This window comes from Theropithecus gelada, chromosome 4 (assembly GCF_003255815.1).
Source record: "Theropithecus gelada isolate Dixy chromosome 4, Tgel_1.0, whole genome shotgun sequence".
Taxonomy (NCBI): Eukaryota; Metazoa; Chordata; class Mammalia; order Primates; family Cercopithecidae; genus Theropithecus; species Theropithecus gelada.
In genome coordinates this window covers 69,921,541-69,946,276 of record NC_037671.1, presented here as the reverse complement: position 1 = coordinate 69,946,276, position 24,736 = coordinate 69,921,541, and the positions used below count along the sequence as shown (strand labels likewise).

Sequence of the window (24,736 nt, the reverse complement as noted above, 5' to 3'; positions counted from 1 at the left end):
CCCCTCTTGTTGTGTTTATTTCCCTTTATCCTTATCCTCAGTCATCTATCCTAACGTCTATGCCATGCATTATTATATTTGTATGTATCCTCGTGAAATGTAGTGTGCTTTATATTAAACATTTTAAGTATACATAAATGGCATTATAGATTAAAACATTTTTTCATGTTGTACCATGTTTTTAAGGTTTATTTATATTGCTGTGTATACCTCTAGTCTACTGCTTCTAACTGTGAAACATTTTTTTCAAATTCAAATTCTCATAAATGCTGTATTTATTTTAGAAATTAGAATTTGGTACAAGGTACTTCTCTGTATTCAACACCATAGCACTTTAGTGCTTTATTAGTGGGCGGAAAAATTAAACTTCAGTCCTCCTATTCAAAGAGCCTATTGAGTCAAAGATGGCGAAGATGGAAAGCTTCCACTTTCTTTTGAGTCAGGTCCTAGTAAATGTGAATCTTACACAGAGATTAGTTATGGCTCCTAGCACTAACTCCCTGGAGACAATGTCCTTGGTGTCCCTGACTCTCTTTCATTTAGGCACTCATTTTTGTTAGATGCCTTAGGTTTATTTACATAAAATCATGCTGCACTTCTCCCTGATACTGTGGTTAAAGCTTTTATGGCCTTGCACCAAACCAATAGCCCAGAATAGCTGCATGCCAGGGAGCTATTGTCAGCAAGCTTTGGGCATTAATATGAAGAATCTTGTATATTGTTGAAAATTCTGGTCCAACAGAATGGAAAGCGTGCCAAATAGGAAGCTTTTGGCTACAGGTGACAAAAACCCCAACTCAAACTGGCTTTAACGCTAAGCACATATATTATCTCACTATATTAGCAGAATAACTAAATATTGGCTGCTGCAGAGGCAAACCCTGACTTCTGAGAGGTTGATACAGTAAAAGCTTATTGCTTGGTCTCACAAAGTTTGTCGGGGGTTGGTGACTCTCCTAGGTAGTTAGTGACTCAGATATGTCACTTTATAAGCAACACATGACTTGTAAAGTCACCCCTGCAAGGGAAGAGGACTGGTGGATCACACAGATGGTTTTTAAGGAAACAGGCTGGAAATTGACTTATGTGAATTTTGTCCATGCTCCAGCGCCCATAAATCAGTCATTAGTCATATGACCCCATCCTAACTGCAAAGGATGCTGAAATATGGAGTCTTCCTGTGAGCTTAGGAAGAGGAAACGTATTGAGCAAGAAGCCACATTCCCATAACAGGAAGTCCAGATATACAGCAGGTTTTAGGGCTGGCTGACTTAGTGACTCAGTGGTGTCATCACAGTCCTGGAGTCTTTCCATCACTCTCCACCCTGCCATCCTCACAATGTCAGTTTTGTCTTCAGGCTGGTTCTCTTCCTGGTTGCAAGGTGGCTGCTGTAGTTCCGCCGTCACAACCACACATGGCAATGGGCTGGGACAGAAAGGGACCATCCTTAGGAGTGAGGGCACTTTTCCCAGAAGCAGCCCAGCACACTTCCTGTGATGGCCAGGACTGCCAGGCCCAAACTAATCTCTGACAACTCAAGATTTATCCCTGGCCTTCAGAGACCATCACCCTCTTGGCAGTCATGTGGGGGAAGGGCTGGTTACCATTTGAACCAAAATGAAACCCAGCCAATAAGGAAGAGAAGAAAGTAGATGTTGAGTAGGCAACCTGCCGTACCTGCCATAGCCCATCCCTGGGCTCGCTGAGGTTTCATGGTAAAGTTTGTGGTTTTCTTCATGTTCCTGCACCATTCTCAGTAAGTTGATGCCTAGCATTGCATATTTTTCTCTTGCTATTGTAATGCTGTTTCCATGATAGTTACGTGTGTGTAGGAACATCATTGATTTTTCACTCACCTTTGTTCAGTTTTCTTTTATCTATGTGTCTGTGTAATTGCCTTAAATTCTTTTTTCAAGCAGTATTAGATGTTAATTAGAGACTGAGAAACCCAAAGATGGAAGGATCTTAAGTGGAACAAGGGATGGGATTAAATAATAAGAAAGCAAAGAATACTATATTTCATTTCTGTGAAAAGAGAGGTTACATCTCCTTGCATGAGGAGAAAGTACGAGTGTGTGCTTTTCTCAAAACTTGCTATAAGGCTGGGTGCAGTGGCTCATGCCTATAATAAGCATTTTGGGTGGCCAAGGCAGGAGGATTTCTTGAGCCCAGGAGTTTGATACCAGCCTGGAAAATCAAGTAAAGCCCTGTATCTACAAAAAATAAAAATTAGCTGAGTGTGGTGGTGCACAACTGCGGTCCCTGGCTAGCTGGGTAACTGAGGCAGGAGGATTGCTTGAGCCCAGGAGGAGGTCAAGGTTGCAGTGAGCTGTGATCATGCCACTGAACTCCATCCAGCCTGGGTGACAGAGTGAGACTCTGTCTTTAAAAAAAAAAAAAATTGCTATAAGAGAATGCTCTATATATGTGTGTGGTCATGGTGGTGGAGTATGGGGGTGTACGATCTCTGTAATTGCTGGAATATTACCTAATTTTGAAACTACATGGTTAATAACATCTTTTAAGAACGTCTAAGTGCTTTAGAGACTTCTTTTCCCCCATTCTCCCTGAGAAGAATAGGAGATAGATAGTTGGTTTTCATATGGAAAAATTAAGGAAGAGAAATGAAGCAGTTTAAATTTCCTCACATTATCATAGTACTAAGTAAACTAGAGCAGAGGTCTTTGGGTCAGTACTCATTTGGGAAAATAGATTGAGTGTGGCCAAGGCAGCCATTCCTATAGTGAACTCAGCTCCCTTTTATGTAGTGATGATAAATAGTTGAACAATCCAATACATGCCCCAGTCCCTCCCTCCCTCCCTCCCTCCCTCCCTCTCTCTCTCTCTCTCCACACACACACACTGTGCCAGAAGACATTCCGAGACCATATTTTTTAAGAAGGAAAAGTAGTATGCTTTCAAGTCAGTTGTGTTAATTTATTACTTTTTTGATATGTAGAGTAGCTCCTTTGTATCTGAGTTTGCCTATTACATGAAAAGGCTAGTGGATAATGATACCAGCAATCCTATGTTACGAAGAGCCGCAGATCCCCATGCCAAATGAACTATACAGCTAGACAAACCTTCTGTTACCGGTTGCACACACTGCCACAGAGGCGAGCAACATGCTGTCTGCCATTAAAGAACTCGGGACCCTTGAAACCCATTTTGGGGAATATATGTAGCAAAGAATCCAATTTTAAAGGGGGCAAAAACTTAGGATATTGGCATATGTTAGACATGCTAACCTGTAGCAGTTTTGTGCAAACCTAAGTATAATTTAATTTCATATAAAGTTTTCCTTTTCATATCCAGATGAAGATTAACATAGTCATTGGCAATTAATTATATTTATATTTTCAATAAACATAACATTTTACTGAAGTATACACATCTATGCAAGGAATAGTGGAATAGACAAAGCTCATTTGACTTTTCCAGAAGGAATGCATTTTAACATTGGTGGCTCCTGTGGTTGGGGGGACTTCCAAAGCAGTAACTCTTGTGCTTCCTCAGCATCATCATCATAATTACACCACTATACACAATAATTGTACTCCTAGCTGTGATTCTATTCTACAGCAGTTGCTGCTTTCCTAGAAACCTTGGGGAAAATGGAAATGTAAATGGCTCATAGATTTGGCTATGATAAGTTCACACAAAGACAAAATTGCATTTGGCAGTTTAGTTTCCCCAACCATTATCTGTTTCCTGATGACTAGATTTAGTCCAAACCTCTTTGTCAAGGACACCACATAGGTTATATTGTCTTCCTCCTTGCATCCAATGAGGCAGCATATATTGCCAGGTCATTTTTTTTTTTATGGTGATGCCAAACTTGACGATTTGGCCAATGGAATGACTGCCATACCTTGTGTTGTGAAGGCACATTTCCCTCCTGTAATTAACAAGTAACCCCAGGAGTGATACCTTGAGACAGTGAGAATATTTTGTTTTCCAACAACTTTTACCCAAGAATAGCTATACACATACAGCCTGTAATTATAGACTTGTGGGTCAGTTTTTAATCCATCGATGTCATTCTTTCTGATGTTTAAATCATTCACAGATTGGCCAGGAACCCTTCAGACCAGCTTCTGTCTTCATTGAATTTGTCCTTGTTTAGCTTTGAGCACTTCTTGGCTTTTTTGGCACAAGATATCTTAGGCTTATCTCGTACTTTCAGTACTCTGGCCGTGTGTCAGACCTGAAATCAGCCTCTTCTCCAAGGAGCCCTCTTTCCCTTTATTGGAAAATAATATTTACAAACCAAGAGTTGGGTGTTTGTTTTTTACTGCTACTGGGGTGTTCATTTTTCTAGGCTCTTCAATCGTTGAGTTCATATTGAAACCACCTAATTATTTTCTTTTTAGTTTAAGTTACCTTTCTTGAGGTATAGTTTACCTAAACGAAAGTGTACTCATTTGAAGTGCAAAGTTTGCTTCATGTTAGCGAATTCATACCCTGGTAACTGTCACCCTGTCACCTATGACCTTTTGCAGTCAGCCCTCACCACTTTCAGCCTCTGACCTGCTTTGTGTCACTGTGGATTAGTGTACCTAATCTAGAATTTCATGTAAATGGAATAATAGTATATGAATAATTTCATGTAAGTGGAATAATAGTATATGAGGCCTTTTCTCTGGCTACTTGTAGTCAGCATAATGTTTTGGAAATTGGTACGTGTTATTATATAAATTATTCATTACTGTCTCTTACTGCATAGCAATCCATTGTATGTATGTTTTGCTTATCTATTTGTTTATCTATTTACAAGTCGATGAACATTTGGACTGTTTCCAGCTTATGGACATTATGAGTGAGGCTGTTTGAACATTCAGGCACAAGGTTTTGTGTGGACACAAGCTTTCATTTCTCGGCAGTAAATACCTAGGACAGGAATTGCTGTGTCATGTTTTTTAACTTTATAGGAAACTATGAATTTTTTCCCCAAGTAGTTGTTACCATTTTTTACTCCCACCAAGAATGTATATGAGACCCAATTACCCCACATTGTCGTCAACTCTTGGTATTGCCAGTCTTTTCATTTTAGCCATTCTGGTGGGTCAGTAGTGGCTTTAATTTCTGTTTTTTATTTTGTTTAATTTCTAAAATTTTAATTTTACTGTGGTTTTAATTTCCATTTCTGTAATGGGTGATGACACAGAGCATCTTTTTGTGTGATAATTGGTCATTCATTTATCTTGATGAAATGTCCATTCATATCTTTTACCGACTTTTTAAATTGGATTGTCTTTTTTCTTGTGCTATGAAGTTCTATGCATTCTGAATACTAGTGTTTTGTCAGATGTATGTATTAGGATATGTTCTCCCACTCTATGGATTACTTTAAACATTTTCCTAATAGTATCTTTCAGAGAGTAGAAAATTTTAATTTTGATGAAGTCCAATTTATAGATTTCTTTAAGGTTCCTATTACGTACGTCCTGTTTAAGGAAGTTTTGCCTACCCTAAGACCTCAAAGATTTTCTCCTATATTTTCTTCTAGAAGTTTATAAACTTAAAAACTTTAGCTTTTGTGTTTGGGTTCATGATCCCATTTTAATTAAATTTTTATGAACTTTGTGAGATATAGGTGTTCTGTTTCTTTTTTAATTTTTTAGTTAATAAAAATGGCATATATTTATGTTGTATAACATGATGATTTGATACATGTATACATTGTAGAATACATGTTACCTCACATGGGTTTTTTTTGTGATAAGAACACTTAAAAATCTGTCTCAGCAATTTTTAAGTATACAGTATGTTAGCTGTAGTCACCTTGATGTACAATAGATCTCTTGAACTTATTCCTTCTAAGTAAAATTTTATGTCCTTTGACCAACAGCTCCCCAATCCCTCCCACCCCTCACTCCCTGTCCAACCTCTGATACCACCATTTTACTTTCTGTTTCTATGAGTTTGACTTTTTAAATTCCATTTATCAGTGAGACCATTGGTATTTGTCTTTCTTAGCCTGGTGAATTTTACTTAGCATAATGTCTTCCCAGTTTTTTCATGTTGTTGCAAATTACAGGATTTCCTTCTTTTCTAAGGCTGAATAGTACCCTATTGTGTATGTGTGTGTGTGTGTATATATATATATATATATCTCCCTGGTTTTCTTAATCCATTCATCTGTTGATAGGCACTTAGGTTGATTTCATATCTTGGCTATTGTGAATAGTGCTGCAATAAACATGGGCATTCTCTTTGACATACTGATTTCATATCCTTTGAATATATATGTCTAATAGTAGAATTGCTGCATCATTTCGTAGCTCTATTTTTAATATTTTGAAGAGCCTCCATACTGTTCTCTACAATGGCTGTGCCAATTTACATTCCCACAAACCATATACAAGGATCCCTCTTTCTCCGCATCTACTTTTTTTTTTTTTTAACGTGGATGTCCATTCATTCCAGCCCTCTTTGCTGAAGAGACTATCCTTTTCCCCCATCGAACTGCCTTGGCATCTTAGCCAGAAATCAACTGACTGTATGTAGGAGGAGCTATTTCTAAATTCTCTAGTCTCTTCCATTTATCTGTATATTTATCCTCACACTAATGCCACATTGTCTTGATTTGTATAGCTTTATAATAAGCAGAGCCCAGTCAAGCCCCTCCTAGACAGTCCATACCAGAATTCACGAATACATGTGACCTAAAGCAAGTAACATAATTAAGTGAAGCTGTTCTTGTATAAGCAGTATTACTTTATTTATATTAAAATCTAAAGGGCTAACATTTCAATGTGGTTCATTTATTAATGTTTTGAGTCATGTCCCTTTCTCACATATCTCATGGTTCTTATTATGGTTTATTTCTAATAGTATCTTTATACACAATACTTTTCACACTAAATATTTAGGAACATTCCCTGTTTTCATACATAGAACAATATTGCCTCCACACATTTTTGAAATGCATGGCCCATTTGATGCTTTTCAGTTTCCCACTTCAAAGAGAGGAATACAGTATCTCCCGTGACAGCATCAGCTGGTTAATGAATGGTGATTGGCATGCATACTCAGCATTGGGACTGCAGTGGGGAATGATGGGGACACTGTGGCAAACGGGGAACGGCTGGCACTGCTGAGAGGGAAACAGCCACTCTACATCATTTTCATAACATCATGTCAAAGGTACACAAATTCACCATTATTTATTTTATTGCTCAAATTGTTTCAGCTTTGTCCACTAGGAGCTGTTTCAATTGGCTATGTCCCTTCGACACACACCCACCAATGTGGGTTTGTTCAGTTTTTTGTTTGTTATTTGAATACTTCTTTCCTTTCTGGCTCCTCCAGGCTTATCTTGTGTATTTCCCATCCCAGTCCTAGAATCAGCCATTTCTCTAAGAACCCCTGGTTTCTTTCATACGAGAATGGCAGTAGAAAATGCCACAGAGGTGTAAAGTGTCATTCCCATCACATCATAGCAAGGGTACATACTATCAACACGATTTATCACTGTTGATGTTACCCTTAATCACCTAGCCGAGATGGATGGTGAAATCATTAGGAGGGGGATGCAAGAAAGAGGAAGAAAAGTAGACTTTATGTTAATTTTCAAGCTTGTTCCAAAGGAAAGTTTTAGGTATATTTGATCATATAACTATCGTTTTGTTTTGGAAAATCACATGTTTAGGGGCAATAAAATTGGAAAGAATCCTTGCTTCCAGATCACCTGTGTGTTCACATCTTCATCATATTTGCACTGCCCTTTCCTCTGTGCTCTGAGTTCATGGGTCCCATTGGATTTGGTGGGTTTCATTTGCTTCTGGCTACCGAAATTGTTAGTTTAAAACACAGGATACAGAGTGTCACATTTTTTATCGTAACTCCACTTTCTTGAAGTCGCCTATAGCATTTTAAATTTCAGAAGATCAAGAACTTTATTCATTTCCCTTTGGAAAAAATAAAACGAGATTTTAACTAGTGGCATGTCTTCAAGGAAGCTAAAGGCATTTAACTTTCTCTGTTTTGCTCTAAGGGCATTCTGATGGTTGCCTGAATGTGATCTTCTGAGTGTTCCAGTCCCTGGAGCTGGCTGTTAGCCATCTCCCAAGGAGGGCCGAAAAGAACGTAGCAGAAAGCTGCAGAAAGAAAAGTTGGCTAAAGAAACAGGAGCTGCCAGCCAGGGCAACATAGTGAGACCTCAACTCTATAGAAAATGTAAAAAGCTGGCCTGGCATGGCATGCCTGTAATCTTAGCTACTCGGAAGGCTGAGATGGGAGGATCGCTTGATCCCAGGGGTTGGGGGCTACAGTGAGCACTTCCAGCCTGGGTGACAGAGGAGACCCTGACTCAAAAAAAAAAAAAAAAAAATGCTGGTTGTTGGGAAGGGTCACCAAACTGGAGTGCATGATAGTCACCTGCCTCCCTCCTTTCCTAGAGAAGACGACAACGTGATGAACAAGCACCACCACCCTGGAATAGTTTAAATGTCATTCAGCCTGGAAGAGTGTGCACATGTACCAAATATATCTTGTGTGTCCTTTGTAGCCATTGGGTCTATGGAAATTACTCTGGCTGTGAGTTTGGTTGATGAGCATTGCTATGCAAGCCCTGTCCATTTAGTTGGAGGTTATTACAGGAGGAATGAACCACAGAATATGACTTTGGCATTGAATAAATGGGAAGAGAGTGCTTTTGGGGGCCAGACCTGTTAGTAATATTGTAACTCTTATAAATACATGTGAATTGCTGCCTCTTTATCATAATATCCATTGCTTTATTGCTCTGTTTTAGATTGGAGTTCTCACCAGACACCTGAGGTTGTGCTTGTTATGTAACTGCTATTTCATGTTGAGAAAGTAGCAAAGCTTTTAAATACTGAGAATATTTTAGTTACATGAAGATACTTTTAATAGTCACTGTTATTGTTACATTTTCCACCCTCAGAAAATAACAGGGCTGTTAAGGAATCCTTAAAGAGCATAGATTGAGTGAAAACGACACAGAACAAAGGATAGATCCCAGGGGTGAAATGAAGAAGTTCTGTAAATAGCTGTGCCATTTTCCTTTGAAATGTCTGGCACACTCTATATAGTATAGTGGTCGAGGATAGAGGGGCTAATTCTGTGATGAAGCATTCTGCATGGAATTTCAGCAGGGCATAGACGGTGATGGCATCTGGATCTTTCTGAATTTTTAAACTAATTATACGACAAACTTTTTAAAGTTTAGCATACCTGGAAACATCAGTCTGCCACATCACCTGCATTTAAGTAATCATTGCCTCACCTTTAACACCCAGCCCTCTAGAAAAAGAAAGCATGAACAAATGTTAGCTCTGAGCAGCTCTCAGTAATTTGGAGTGTGCTAAGCAAAACCTACATTTTCTAGCATGAAATTGGCACAGGAATGCAAACTTTTGCTTCTTTGATTCATCTGGTTACCTAGAACCCTAAGCCATTCTGTATTCTGTGGACAAAATCCTACATGCCTTTCATGGCCCAGCTTAAATGGAAAGTCTAACGTAAAACATGCTGAATTCCTGTGGTCATATTTAATTGTTCTAGTGGCCCCACAGTTATAGTTTATTATTCTTTTTAATTCCCTTTAATGGCAATTTCTCTTTTCCTTTTTTAAAAATGTCTTTTGCCTTCTGTTCATTTATTGCCTGTTTCCCTCTTTGATTGTGAGCATGTCCCTTGCACAGCACAGACACATACTAATTTCTTGTTACATGTGGGCCCACATTTATTTTTTATATCTGTTTTTTATTCCTTTTTATTGTTATAATTTATTATTATTATTATTATTATTATTATTATTATTATTATTATTTGAGTCAGGGTCTTGCTCCATTGCCCAGGCCAGAGTGCAGTTTTCCAATCACATCTCACTGCAACCTCTACTTCCGGGCTCAAGTGATCCTCCCGCCTCAGCCTCCCAAGTAGCTGGAACTACAGGCACACACCACCCACCACACCTGGCTAATGGGCCCACACATAAATGACTAGTTAGTACTTAAACACTTGCCAAGAGTTGTTTAATACCTGCTGTATACAGGGCACAACCTCATACATTCTTAAGGGAGCACAGAGATGTGAGATGGGGTCTGTCTACCAGTTTTTCACAGATTTGAATATTTAGTGTTCTGGACAAAAGCAGTTTAGGAGCTGAAAAAAATCATAGTCATTTTAAGAAGATGATCTTACCCAAAAACCACAGTACTACTTTTATTGCCTTATATATAAAGCCATTCTGTTAATTTTTTAAAAGTATGTATTAGGTTTAACTTTGTTTCTCTGTGTTTGCCATGTTTAACATCTAAGGCCAAATATGTGAAATATTTTTATTTCTGAGGATGTCAGGGAAGAGGAGCCTGAAGCTGGAGTGAGTTGGGGAGGTGGGGGGACTCTATTTTATGAAAATTTTAGTAAATTACCTGGGGTTTTGTCCCACCTATGGGGAAGACCTAGGATACAAAAGCATTAAATGTTAACGTTGATTCAAGAATTAAATCATCAAAATATTGCTAAGAGAAATTAAAGACCTAAATAAATGTAGAGTGATCATGTTTATGGGTTAGAAAACTCAATATTGTTAAGATGTCACCAAAATATATAGATTCAATGCAATCTGTATCAGAATTTGCTGATTTCACTGATTCTGAAATTCATGTGGAAATGAAAAGGATCTATAACAGTCAAAGCAGCTTTGAAAATGAAGGATAAAGTTGGAGGACTAATACTGCCTGATTAGGAGACTTATTATAAGGCTATGGTAAATCAAGATATTGTGGCATTGGTATTAAGATCACTGAAGAGACCAATGGACCAGATTAGAGCATCCAGAAATAAACGCATACATATATGCGTAGCTGACTTTTCAAAAAGTTGTAATGGCAGCTCAGTTGTTCAGGACAATTAGATATAGTTGGAACAATTAGTTATCCATATACAAAAAAAGAAAAGAACTTCAGTTCCTCATACCATACATAAAAATTAACTGAAAATTGATCATAGTCTAAATATATGACCTAAAACTATAATACTTTTAGAAAGGAGGAGAAAACCCTTGTAACCTTGAATTAGGCAAAAATATATTATATATATATATATGTATACACACTCACAAGCAATTCTCATGCCTCACCCTCCTGAGCAGCTGTGATTACAGGTGTTCACCACCATGCCTGGCTGATTTTTGTATTTTTAGTAGAGACGGGGTTTCACCATGTTGGCCAGGCTGGTCTCGAACTCCTGACCTCAAATGACTTGCCCTCCTCTACCTCCCAAAGTGTGCTGGAATTACAGGCCTGAGCCACCGTGCACAGCCACAAAAATATTTTAAGTAAAACATCAAAAGCATGATCCATAAAATAACAAATAAATGAATTGGACTTCATCAAGACTAAAACTTCTGTTTTTCAAAAAGATGAGCCACGAGTGGGAGAAAATATTTATAAATCACATAAAAGATTTGTATGCAGAATATATAAATAACTCTAAAAAGTCAGTAGTAAGAAAACCTTTTTTTTTTTTTGAATGGGTAAAAGATTTGAACTGACTTTTTGCCAAAGAAGAGATACAGGTGGCAGTAAGCACACTAGTCATTAAAATAATGCAAATTAACAGCATAATGGGATACCACTATAGTAGTACCTATGAGAATTACTGAAATTGAAGATTGACCATTGCAAGTGTTGGTGAGGATGTGGAGGAACTAGATGTCTCTTACACTGCTGATGAGAATGTAAAATGGCAGAAGCACTTTGGAAAATAATCTGGCAGTTTCTGAAAAAGTTAAATGTATACCTAGTGCATGATCCAGCCATTCCACTCCTAGGTACTTATCTTCAAAAAAGAGAAAGAAAATCACATAGACTTGTAAACACGTATTTAGTTTGTAGCAGCTTCATCTGTCATAGCCAAAAGCTTGAAACAACTCAAATGTCCCTCAGCAGGTGAATGTGTAAACTGTGGTATGAGCTACACAATAGAATACCATCCAGCAAAATAAAGGAGTGAACTGTTAATGTACATTACAAGTAGATGAATGTCTTTATAACTATGCCAAATGAAAGAAGCTATATTTACACACACACACACATTCACATACACCCCACGTGCTGAATGATTACATTCATACAAGATTCTAGAGGATGCAAACTAATGTATAGTTACAGAAAGGAGATTGGTGTTTCCTGGCGATGGGTGATATAAAAAGGGACTGGAGAAATGGATTTAAAAAGGGCACAAGGAAATTTCTGTGCTGAGTATGTTAATTCTATTTATTGTGGTGATGGCTTCATGGCTAGATACATATGTCAAAATGTGTCTAATCTTAGACTTTAAAAAACGCATTTTATTCTATGTTAGTATTTCAGGGATCCCAGGACCACCCTGTTTGGTGGTTTACTAGGACCCGTAGCACTCAGCATATAGTCGTTCTTGGGGCTAAGACTTATTACAGTGACATAGAAGGATACACAGGTGGATCAGTAAGGGAAAACGACCTCAGGCAGGGTCCGGAGGAATCCATGTGTGGGTTGTCTGTGTTCCCTGCCTCCCTCTGAGATCACACAGAGCACACCACCTCTCCAGTAGTGAAAATGTACCCACAGGCGTACAACGATTACACCCAGGGAAACCCACTTCAGAGTTCAGGGTTTTGTTGGGGGGTTGTCACATAGGCACTCCTTGCCCACCAAAATTTCATATTCCTGAAAGGAAAGCAGTTGTTCAGTGGCCCAGACAGATAAAATAACCTTACAAGTGTAGGAAATGTTTCAAAAGCTGCATTCCCGGACACCAGCCAAGAGTGAGCCTTGCAAGCAGACCTTTACTAAAGGTAACAGTCTCAGGCTTGTTAACACTTTTCTGTCACTTGTACCTCAGCTTGTTTTATAAAAAAATCACTGTAAAAGTTAGCATGAGTTACCACAAGACAGTCGCAGTTCATTTATTGAATAAATGATAAAGATTATTAAAAATAGTAACTAGATTTGAGGCAGACCAATGCAGCGAGACCCTCATTACCTGGAATGCTTCATACCCTTAAATCCCCTCTTTGGAATTAGCCATGAGTGATGGTGGGTGCCTGCAATCCCAGCTACTCAGGAGGCTGAGGCAGGAGAATTGCTTGAACCCGGGAGGCAGAGGTTATAGTGGGCTGAGATCGCACCACCGCACTCCAGCCTGCGCGACAGAGTGAGACTCTGACTCCAAAAAAAAAAAAAAAAAGATACCCTTTTTGGAACAAGGTAGGATAGTAATAAGTAAAACCAGGAAGCTTGGTTAATGGGAGCTTCTAATTATTTTTACTCTTTAATAATATGACTTTCATTTCTATTGTATTTGAAAATCTTTCCCAAGTATATCATTTTTTTCGTTTCATAAAAATTCCTTGGTTGATGATCATTATTTAACCCCTGGTTAACTGATCATGACCCAGTTCAGTTCTATAGCAAATAAAAGGTAAAGCACTGCTGTTGAAATTATAATTACCTCAACAACAAGACCACTTCATGCAGTTGTGCAGGTTATACCTCGTCCAAGGCACACCCAGCAGTGAGGGTACGTGGAGTTTAAGTCCAGCTGGTACTTTGCCAAGCTATGGGTTCCAGCAGTGGGTGTGTCTGCCCAAGAAAGGGGCACCTTTTTCTAGTTTATGCTAAGATGCCTTTTGAGCTGTTCAACACGAGCCCTGGAAAAAGGTGGTGGTAGCGATTTTCTCCTACAGTGCTGCCTAATATTAGCAAGCTTTCTTGTGGGCATCTCTTTCCCCTTAAAGAAATCCAGCTAGTAACTTTCAGCTGAGCATCATGTTTAACCAGGATTCCACTATGTTTAACAAGGACAAGCGATTCCAGCAGTCTCTATTTTGGCCCAATTGCCCTTGAAAGGCAGGCAGATTTTCAGGCTGCGTGTTTCTTTTTATCACTCTGGAAGAAGCCAGGTTCAGTTCTGTATCTGAATCCCCTTATTAATGTCCCCAGCCAAGATTTCTGTGTATGTACAGCAATAGAAAAGTCAGAGAAAGGACGCGCCTGTGGCTCCTCTGAGTGACATTTTTGTTCTTCCTGAGTAATGAAGTTTCCTAAAGGGGAATTCAACTTTCTCACCTTGGAAGAGAGAAGTATTGTTTCAAGATTCAACTTTGAAACAAATAGGAAAATATCTGATAGCTGCAACTTAGCTTCAAATCAGTGATGTCCAGATATTGACACCCATTTTATTTCTCCTAAACCTTGAGCCACCAGCCCAATTGATGACCGAGTAGAGATCATGGCACAGCAGCCAGCCTAACAGAGGGGGACGATACTCTAGCAGCAGCAGGATTCTGTTTGGAAACCTTTAACTTTTGAAATTTTACACCATCGGGGGAACCCACCCCCGATAGTTAACATGGGTTCTTTTCTATTTCCCTAAGCATCTCCACTGGTTTGAGAAATAAAGGGAAAGAGTACAAAAGAGAGAAATTTTAAAGCTGGGTGTCTGGGGGAGACATCACATGTCGGCAGGTTCCATGACGCTCTCTGAGCCGTAAAACCAGCAAGTTTTTATTAGCAATTTTCAAAAGGGGAGGGAGTGCACGAATAGGGTGTGGGTCACAGAGATCACATACTTCACAAGGTAATAAAATATCACAAAGCAAGTGGAGGCAGAGTGAGATCACAGGACCACCGGATGATGTGAAATTAAAATTGCTAATGAAGTTTCGGGCATGCATTGTCATTGATAACATCTTGTCAGGAGACAGGGTTTGAGAGCAGACAACCTGTCTGACCGAAATTTATTAGACAGGAATTTCCTTATCCTAATAAGCCTGGGAGCGCTACAGGAGACCGGGGCTTATTTCATCCTTTCGGCTTCGACCGTAAAAGACGGCCGCCTCCAAGGGGGCTGTTCACAGACCTACCCTCAGGGCGCATTCTCTTTCTCAGGGATGTTCCTGGCTGAGAAAAGAATTCAGCAATAGTTCTCCTATTTGCTTTTGAAAGAAGAGAAATATGGCTCTGTTCCATCTGGCTCACCGGCAGTCAGAGTTTAAAGTCTTATCTCCCTTGTTCCCTGAACATTGCTGTTATCCTGTTCTTTTTTCAAGGTGCCCAGATTTTGTTGTTCAAACACACATGCTCTACAAACAATTTGTGCAGTTAACACAATCATCACAGGGTCCTGAGGCGACATACATCCTCCTCAGCTTACCAAGATGATGGGATTAAGAGATTAAAGTAAAGACAGGCATAGGAAATCACAAGGGTATTGATTGGGGAAGTGATAAGTGTCTATGAAATCTTCACAATTTATATTCAGAGATTGCAGTAGAGACAGGCGTAAGAAATTATAAAAGTATTAATTTGGGGAACTAATAAATGTCCATGAAATCTTCACAATTTATGTTCTTCTGCCGCGGCTTCAGCCGGTCCCTCCGTTCGGGGTCCCTGACTTCCGGCAACATTACACCACTACCAGCCCCGCTTCTTGTACGTAGATCACATTCATTTCCTCCCTCTTTTTCCTGAGGAAACTTAAAACACACGTCTTTTCCCTTTTTATAGATGCGAACCACTCGTAAGGTCTCCGTCTGGCCTGTGGGCCTGGTTGGTGGGCGGCGCTACGAACGTCCGCTGGTGGAAAATGGCAAAGTTGTTGGCTGGTACACCGGCTGGAGAGCAGACAGGCCTTTTGCCATCGACATGGCAGGTGAGCAGTGTGGGTGACGACATTCGTTCCTGCTGGACTGTTCTTATGCTCTTGTTTATAATGATGCACTGAATGAAGGAAGCTTTAAAAGACAAATTTGGATAAAACTCTACATCATATCATATTCAGGAGATGAAATATTTAAACCTTCAAAATAGGCTCTTTGGTTAGATCAAGTGGAAATTGATTTGGAGGGTGATTAGAAAATGCCCATTCTGTTCCATTTTGTCACCTGTCTGTGCCCTTATCCCACAAGCATCTACGTGGCAGCTACTGGGTTGGCCATTGGGGATTCGGTGGTGAGAGCTAGACCCGGGCTCCTGCTTTCCAGGGCTCTGTCAGCTGGAACCTTTTGGCTCCCTTCTCTAGATGATCTATATATTAAAATATATCATGTTTATTGATAAATTTAATAATGATATAAAAATTGACAAGTCATTTTAATGCTTATTGGTAAGTTTAGTGCTTTATTGATATATTTAATACTAAAATATAAACTTGGATTTCTGGTATTTCAAGAATTTATTGAGTATAACTGTCTTAAAGTTTTTATTCCCTGAACAACCAACTGAATTGAATTAGCCCTGCAGTAGACCACACGTTCTAAAATGCTACTTTATCATAAAACAACTCATTTTCCATGGGTTATAGAAAATGATGCCTGTGATTACTGTGAAAGGATGGAGTTTGAAACATGAGGCTCAGAGGCAAAAAAAAAAAAGGAATTGGTGACATCTATACTCTAAAAATGAAGGCAGAAAGCCTTCAAAATTGATCTCATCAATCTTGAGCTCCGAAGCACAGCTCGGTCGGGCTGCCAGCCTGTGCTTGCCCCATCTTCTGTGCATATTTCCCAGCCGTAGTCAAGATCTCCGCGTTCAGAATTCTGATGGAATGGAGGCTGTCTTCTGAACTGGATTCATCACTTTTAATCTGACAATACTATAAATCTGAGGGAGCCAGAGGACAAAGAATACCAGGAGTCATCTGAGGGGCAAAGCGTTCATGGAGGCTGTGTGGTGGGTCTTGTCACATAGCATCGTGGGAGAAGACAAACAGGAGATTTTTACTCAACATTTAACACACATCTCCAGAGCACCAGCCCTCCGCCAGGCCATCTCTCAGGGCCCTGACCTCTCCTTCCCTCTTTTACTCCAGCTGTTTGCTTTGGTCTTCAGTTCTTGCAGCTCCAGAACTGAGCTGGCCTCTCAGCCTAGGTCTCCACCTGGAGGCGGAAGGAGAGGCAGCAGAGCCATCTAGGACGGTCTCGAGGACTCCAGAAAGAGGCCTGCCCTTGACCCGCTCAGAATCCATGGCCCTGAAAACATGGGGCATAGAGTATCTTTTGAAAATCAGGCTTCTTGCTGACCAGAAGTGTACCTATGAGCAGAAAATGTAGACCTTAGGGAAAGTCCTTCTGCTTATCTGGGACGTAGTTTTCTTGTGTAAAGTGAGGCAGTTGCCGGAGATGACCACCAGGGCCCTCCAGTGCAGCCCTCCTTTCCTGGCCTCCCACCATGGGACTCTCAAGTCAGAACCCAAGCTTGGGCTTCTAAGTGAGGACTGTGACTGCTCAAGCAGCTGCAGACAGACTTTTGCTCCTGATTCTCCCAGAGCCTTGTTTCAACACAGACTTCCCAGACATGTCTCCTTAACATATGGGATGTCTGCCCATTTCCTTGCATGGATCATGCAAGGTGACGGCAACTTGGGTTGCTCTTCCTGGATTTTAATGTAGGAACTTTAGATGATCAGGTATCCAATAGACTTGTTGAATATTTGCATTGGTTCCCCCAGAATTTGGGTCACATAGATATTTCTAAAATTAAAGATGCATGTGTTTGTGCATTAGGGTTGGCCTAGCTAGGACTGCCAAATTCTGTGGGAATTCTTGTTTCCATGACAAGACCGATGTTTGGATTTTTCTAAGCATTTCAGTATATTTTCAAAGCATATTAAAAACATACTCATCATAATAAAATATGAATTATTTCCTTGTTCTATATTCATTATTGTTTTTAAAATAGGAATAAAGTGTCTCTAAGGAGACAACTCTTGTCACACTAAATAATTTTTTTCACTTTGCACATGAACTTGCTTTGCATCTTATTTTTCAGTAAATTATATTTTTGGAAGTCTTTTTTTTTATTATTATACTTTAAGTTCTAGGGTACATGTGCATAACGTGCAGGTTTGTTACATATGTATACTTGTGCCATGTTGCTGTGCTGCACCCATCAACTTGTCAGCACCCATCAACTCGTCATTTACATCAGGTATATCTCCCATTGCAATCCCTCCCCCCTTGGAAGTCTTTCAGTGATTTGGTTGATAGGATAATGATTCTGATTTTGAGGCAGTTTGTTCTAATTCTAACTTGAAAATTTGTGGTTTTGTTTAGATTCCACATACAATTCATTTATTCTCTGGGAAGAAGGAAAAGACCTTTTAGGGCTTCATGTTCAGTTGGTGCTTCCAAGTTATATGTACACACACACACACACACACACACACACACACACACACAATCTCTAGAAGTGGAGAAAGAGGTGGGGGACCCACATCCCTGCTGTGGCCAGGACAGTCTCAGGAGCTCACTTTGAAAATGCTCTGTGATAGTCAAGTGCGAGCACCATATTGGAGCCTGGGTGTATCTTGCATTTGCAAAGCGGATTAAGAGCCCAAATGGAACATTTGTGGGTTTGAGCACGTTCTGTAGAAGCCCCTCAGAGCCTGTCCTATTTGTATTTCTGTGAGGTCATCACATAGCCCATCACTGGAAATTCACTTGAGTATCAAACATTGAAACTGTGATGTTTCATGTCATTCTAGTAGTTCTTACACTGTCATTTTATTGCCATGTTGAACTTGCCTGATACTGAAATTTTGCTCTCAGGTGACATGAAACATTGTTCTGGAAATAATCTTATGTTTACAACCATAATGGCAGAACTAAGATGATTTCTGTTCCATTGGAGGATTTTTTTTTTTTAAATAATGATTACTACTTAAAAAAGAATTCATATGCCTGCCCACGAGATGGAAGGAAAACACTGGAGGCAGCCCCACTGGTGGTGTGCAGTGGGCTTCAAAGCTGACCAGTGGCCACAGAGCTCTGCCAAGCCAGTGAGACCCTGGGAGGTTTGTACTGTTCTGTGCCTCAGAGTTCAGTTCCTCCACCTCCGGAATCTGAGGACTGGCTACAAGTGAGGAAGTCCACACAAAGTTTTTAGCTCTGTTTTGAAGTTCATTTCAAGTGACAGACTCCCTTCAGCCACTTCCAGGAGGTGTCAGTAAGAACCACTGCCTGAAAGAACTGAGCGTACAGCAGTCTTCACCCTCACCAGGACGGGTAGGTTTGTTCAGGTTCAGAACTTAAAACAGATACTTATTAGGAATTTTCAACACTGGCATGTTCCTTATGATTAACTCTAGGATGTGGCAGGTGGGACATGGTGCTCCATTAAGGACAGTATACGCAGTTCCCAGTTGAGTTGCTGGCACACAGTAGGTACTTTATTCTGCTAAAAACACAGCTAGGTGTACTGCAATTAGATTCTGACGCCACCTGGAGTTGGTGCAGACCCCACAGGTTAGAGGGCACAGTCTCCAACAAGACTGCCCTTACTTCCCATGCCCCCCATGTGCTGGAGAGCCCCAGGCCACCTGCACTTCTGACCAACTGACTGCATTGGATGTTCCCCACGATTCCCTCAGGTTTGCTAATTTGCTAGAATGACTCACAGAACTCAGAAGAGTGCTCTAATTACAAAAATTATCATTGTAATCAGTGTTACAAAGAATACAAATCAGGACCAACCAAACGAAGTGACAGACCAGCAGGGCCAGGCGGAAGGAGCAGGCTGAGAGCATGCAGGTCTTCTGTGCCTTTCCCTCATCCAGGCAAAGTCTAGGAAGGCATAGTTTTCTGGCCTGGAGTCCTGTGGCCAGGGTGTGTCAAAGCCCTGGGTATGGATGCGCTCTCACAGGGAGACTCTGTGGCCGCCTCGGATTGCATCCTGGGGGCAGGCATTTAAAGTGACTGCAGGGGAGGAGCCAGGAGAAGAGACGAGGCCCAGCAAGAGGGTGTTAGGGTGGACAGTTGGCGAGGTTACTGGAGAGAAGGGGTAGACGAATGACGAATTCCGTTGTTGGATGTGGGAAGAGGAGGACCCTTGGTGAGTATGGGAGAAAGCTGGAAGCAGAATGGTCTGAGCAAAGTTAGATTTCTGGCCAGGTGTGGTGGCTCACGCCTGTAATCCCAGCACTTTGGGAGGCTGAGGCAGGAGGATCACCCGAGGTCAGGAGTTCAAGACCAGTCTGGCCAACATGGCGAAACCCCGTCTCTACTAAAAATACAAAAATTAGCTGGGCATGGTGGCAGGTGCCTATAATCCCAGCTGAGGGGGCTGAGGAATGAGTATCACTTGAACCCAGGAGGTGGAGGTGGAGGTTGCAATGAGCCGCAACCAGGAGATAGAGGTTAAGATTATATCTCTGCACTCCAGCTTGGGTGACAGAGGGAGACTGTTTAAAAAAAAAAAAAAAAGTTAGATTTCTGATGGAGCAGAGTGGGAGAGATTTGATCTGGAAAAGGTTTGGGAAGGTTCTGTCTTGGCAGGACAGGGATTTGAGAGGATGTTGTGAAGATGAGTGGTCAGGAGGTGTGGGTTAGGAAGAAGAAGGGTACAGTGACCACTGAGGTCCCCTCTAACTCAAGGGTTGTGTGATTTTGACAAGTTCTGATTCTAAGGACGGAGGTTGTGTGAGGCGGTGCACCTGGTTATACTTGTCTTCTGTCAGCAGCCACCTCTTCTTCACCCATAGCCTATCACCAGCTTTCCAGCGGGTGGTAGTTTCTATTCAGTGGAGGCTTAAAAGCCCCTGACCTTTGCAGCAAGTGGGTGGAGAGTGGGGAGGGGAGCATGACTGGGAGGCAGGAGGGCCAGGAGACAACTCTTTCAAGAAACGCAGCAGCAAATGAGTAGGAAAGAGAGATGGTGGCAGTTTCAAGGGGTAGAACAGCTTTTTCTTCTTTCTTTAATGATGGATGGGGAGAAATGGAAGTTTGAAGAAGTGTTAAGTGTTGAAAGTCCCAAAGGGGAGGAAACAAGGGAAGATCAGGACCTTAGATGAACAGGTTGACCTAGATAGAGTCACCTCTGACTCCCAGAAAAAAGGTGAGATAAGTAAGGAAGCCAAGGGCTGGGAAGGCGGAGCGGCCAGTTGCTGGAATTGACCGTCCGCCAAATGTTAATAGAGGGAGATGTGGCATTTGACTGAATTCCACACACACGGAACGTAGCAGCCCCTCACCCCAAGGAGTTTTGTATCTAGCAGAGAGAGAACGGCTACAAGAGCAGGCAGATATATCATGGGATCAAAAATGAGTACAAGTGGAATGTTTGGAGGTTACATTTGAAGAGAAAACCACAGCCACTGGGGGAGTTTCGGGAAAGGTCTCGGGAAAGGGCAGCATGTGAGAGACACCTTCGGTGCCAGGCCCAGGCCAGGGCAGGGAGGGATCATAGCAGCGTGTGTGTTTGGAACAAGTTATCCCAGGGCGTGTGTAGCTCTTGGGAAGGGCAAGCTGGGGTCAGATGGTGAGGAATGATTGCTAAGAAGAGAGTTTTTCTTCATTTCTGTGGACATTGGAGAGTCTGAAAGTTTTCAAGTAGGGAACTGATGTGATTAGTAATACAGTTTGAGAATGACATGTTGGCAGGTGCGGGATGAATGGGGGAGGAGGGCTGGGCCTGTAGGCTCAGGCAGCCATCTGGGTAATGAGCCCATAGGGGGCTGGGAGGTGAGAGGAGGTCTTAAATACCATAGCTATTAGGGACTTATAAAATGTTAACAGCCTTTTCAGATTATACTCATAAATCAGCAGACACTTAGATCTTTTTAACACCTTTTTCTGTTGTATGGTATGGTGATAAATGAGGTATTAAATTTAGGTTTGGTTCGTTTTCATTGGTGTAATTTGTATTATCCTTTGAGTTGTAATTTATGTGCAGAAAATACAGTGATGTTGGGTAGTTAAAACATTCTGTTAACCAGAACAGCGGTTGTGTAAAACTAGGAGTCTGCATATTAGGAAAAAAAAAAATCACATCACCTGACTAAAGTTTTCGAGCTCAGGATTCACCGTGGGTGTGTTGTCCCGGTGGAGGGTGCAGAGGCTGGAAGTGAGGAAGACAGTGATCATGCCTGCCTGGGCCTCCTGCGTCCACACCTGCCCTCTCCCGTGTCCACTCCATCCACTTCACCACGAAGCAGGAGGAATCTGTCAGGAATGCAAACCGGGTTCTTGGCAGTCCCTTGCTCACAGCTCTTCAGGGGCTACTCGTGCTCTTGGGATAAACAATTCTTTGTCACTGTCACCTGCCATGTCCTGCCCAACCCACTCCTGCCCACCTTACTATCCTTGTTCCCCTCTACTCAGTCTTTGCGGACAGAGATCACTTCTCCAGCACATCCTACCCTTCCCTTTGGGGCCTTCACTGAGGCCGCGGCCTGGAAATGCTCCTTCCTCATTCAGCTCTACTCATCCTTCAAATCTCAGCTTAAAGGCCGCCTTCTCGGGGAAGCTTTTGCTGATGCTTCAATTAAGATAGCTCCTCCTGCATTATAATGTGCTGTTCTCTCAGCCTCCGATACCTCTGCACCTTGCCACAGTGGTTGTACGTCTCTCACTGTAATTCTTGAGGCTCTGCCACCCCCACTCCCAGAATGCATCCTTCCTGTAGGCAGAAGCCGGACTATCCTGCCCTCCACTCCTTGCCCAATCCCAGTCCCAGGTTTCCCACAGCCCCGGCCTGCGAGTGGGGCTGAGTGACTGCACTATCCCAGAGCAGGTGTCCCCACTGCAGGTTTACCAGGCATACCTTTAAAAAGTATTGTAAATGATGACTGTGAAACGGGAGGGGGCCGAGGGATCACTCTGGGCAGGTTGCTGGAGCCTGCTTTCTGTGGGCTCTGTGCAGGGACATGGGAATGACAGTTATTCCGGGTCTCCTTCATCTCAATGTTTGTCAACAAGGAATTTTGCCTGGGTTAATTTACTTGGCAGACCTTTTCTCGGTAGACAATGCTGTGATCAACTTCAGCCCAGCCCGGATCAGATAATCATTAAAGCCAAATGAGGCCGGGCGCGGTGGCTCAAGCCTGTAATCCCAGCACTTTGGGAGGCCGAGACGGGCGGATCACGAGGTCAGGAGATCGAGACCATCCTGGCTAACATGGTGAAACCCCGTCTCTACTAAAAAATACAAAAAACTAGCCGGGCGCGGTGGCGGGCGCCTGTAGTCCCAGCTACTCGGGAGGCTGAGGCAGGAGAATGGCGTGAACCCGGGAGGCGGAGCTTGCAGTGAGCAGAGATCCGGCCACTGCACTCCAGCCTGGGCGGCAGAGCGAGACTCCCTCTCAAAAAAAAAAAAAAAAAAAAAGCCAAATGAGCAGTCAAAATTAATGATGTTTTACTTTGCTTCATGAATATAAATACTGCAAGAAAACGGAGGGAATTACCTTCTTGCCACTTTGGAGTCATTCGTGATTTAAGGGGCACTGTTTTTCACACGTGAATGTTTTCTATGAGAACTATAAAGTTACTGAATGTTCTCAGTAGAGTGGCTTATGTGTCATGTGTTGCTTTTTAGTGCAGGATCTGGGGACCAGCTTGGGACTTTTTCCTTGGGTTGGTACAGTGTGATTGTCACCAGGAGAGGCCTGCGGCTGCCAGGGGGTGGTAATTCTGTCCCAACAACTTATAGAACCACAGGGACAGGTGGCAGAGTGTTGGGGCAATAGGCAGCCTGCTGCTCAGTTTTTAAGCTGTTTCTAGAACATGGTGTGGTCTAGAGACTTGCAGGGATTTGATGCCCACAGTACCTTGTCTGGTCCTGTCTGCATGTGCTGTGGCCACGGCTGTGCTGGGTAGAGGTGGGTGTGTGGGGCAAGGAGCACCTGTGCATCTGTGTGCTGACACTCAGGGTGCTTGCTCTGGAGCAGCTGGCAATGGGGTCAGGTGGGATGGACGTGGAGAGGGAGGGCTCTGCAGAGGCCTTTCAGGGCTGAAGGGGAAGTGGGGAGAGGGGTTTCCAGGCCTCTGCCCACCTCAATTCTAGCAGCACTGCATTTGCATATTGGAGATCCCCTCACGATTTCAGTGGAATAAAACATTCATTCCAGGACTGAAAATGTTGAAAACCTGAAGTTTTCCTTTATATCGGGATGTGCAGCGGACTCAATAATTATATATTGGTTCCTGGGCATTTACCAGGCATCAGGCATTCAGAGGCATTCTGCGTTCTCTCTTCATTCATCCTCACTCAGCTGTGCAAAGGATATACTAGTTTTATTATTCCCACTTACATATAAGCAGCCCACGGCCTAGGCATGCTAAGTGAGTTGTCTGGGATTCAGAGTCAGTTCAGTGTGTCTACAGAAATGGCCTCCAACTCACCCACCTACCGCCAAGTCACTGAGTTCTTGGTCTCTGAGCCTGCAGAACAGTTTCTTGGTTTCTTCGTCTGCAGAACAGGGAAAATGAAATTTTTCACAAAATCAGACATCACATGCAAAGCAGCCAGGAGTAGACCATTGTAGACACTTGGTGAATGTCACTCTTCACCAAGAAACAAGACTGCCTTTGGGTTCAGCTGGCTCATACATTTATTTGGATGTAGTAGGTCAGTGTCTTGTTTGATTATCACAGTGGTGAGGTCCATGCAAGTAGCTATAGGGTGGGAGAATCAGTCACCCTCGGGTCCTGCTCTGACACATACAGGCTGTGCAGCCTGAAGATCTAGGGGAATATCTGTTTCTTCCTAATACCTGTAGATTAGGGATCATATCAGCAGCTTTCTGGGTTGTGTTGAGGTTGAAGTAAGATGAATACATACAGAAGTTCCTGCTGTTCTGTAAATATTTGAATCTGCACCTGCGTGTAGCTATGTGAGATCATTCTTAACGGCAGTACTTAAGAACATATAAATTCCACTGTGGGCTCATGATGAACTTCACTTCTCTTCTGGCTGGTGGACCTGTGCTCATTATCATTCGATG

The 24,736-nt window shown here is 42.0% G+C and overlaps 1 protein-coding gene across 2 annotated transcripts in view; it reads left to right on the top strand.

The window, feature by feature from the left end:
• B3GAT2 (beta-1,3-glucuronyltransferase 2) overlaps positions 1-24,736 on the top strand; it is a 75,091-nt gene that overhangs the window by 23,788 nt on the left and 26,567 nt on the right. For both annotated transcript variants that reach the window (XM_025382840.1, XM_025382839.1), the window contains exon 2: positions 15,526-15,670. In XM_025382840.1, the coding sequence (XP_025238625.1) occupies positions 15,526-15,670 (145 nt within the window). The remainder of the gene's footprint in view (positions 1-15,525; positions 15,671-24,736) is intronic.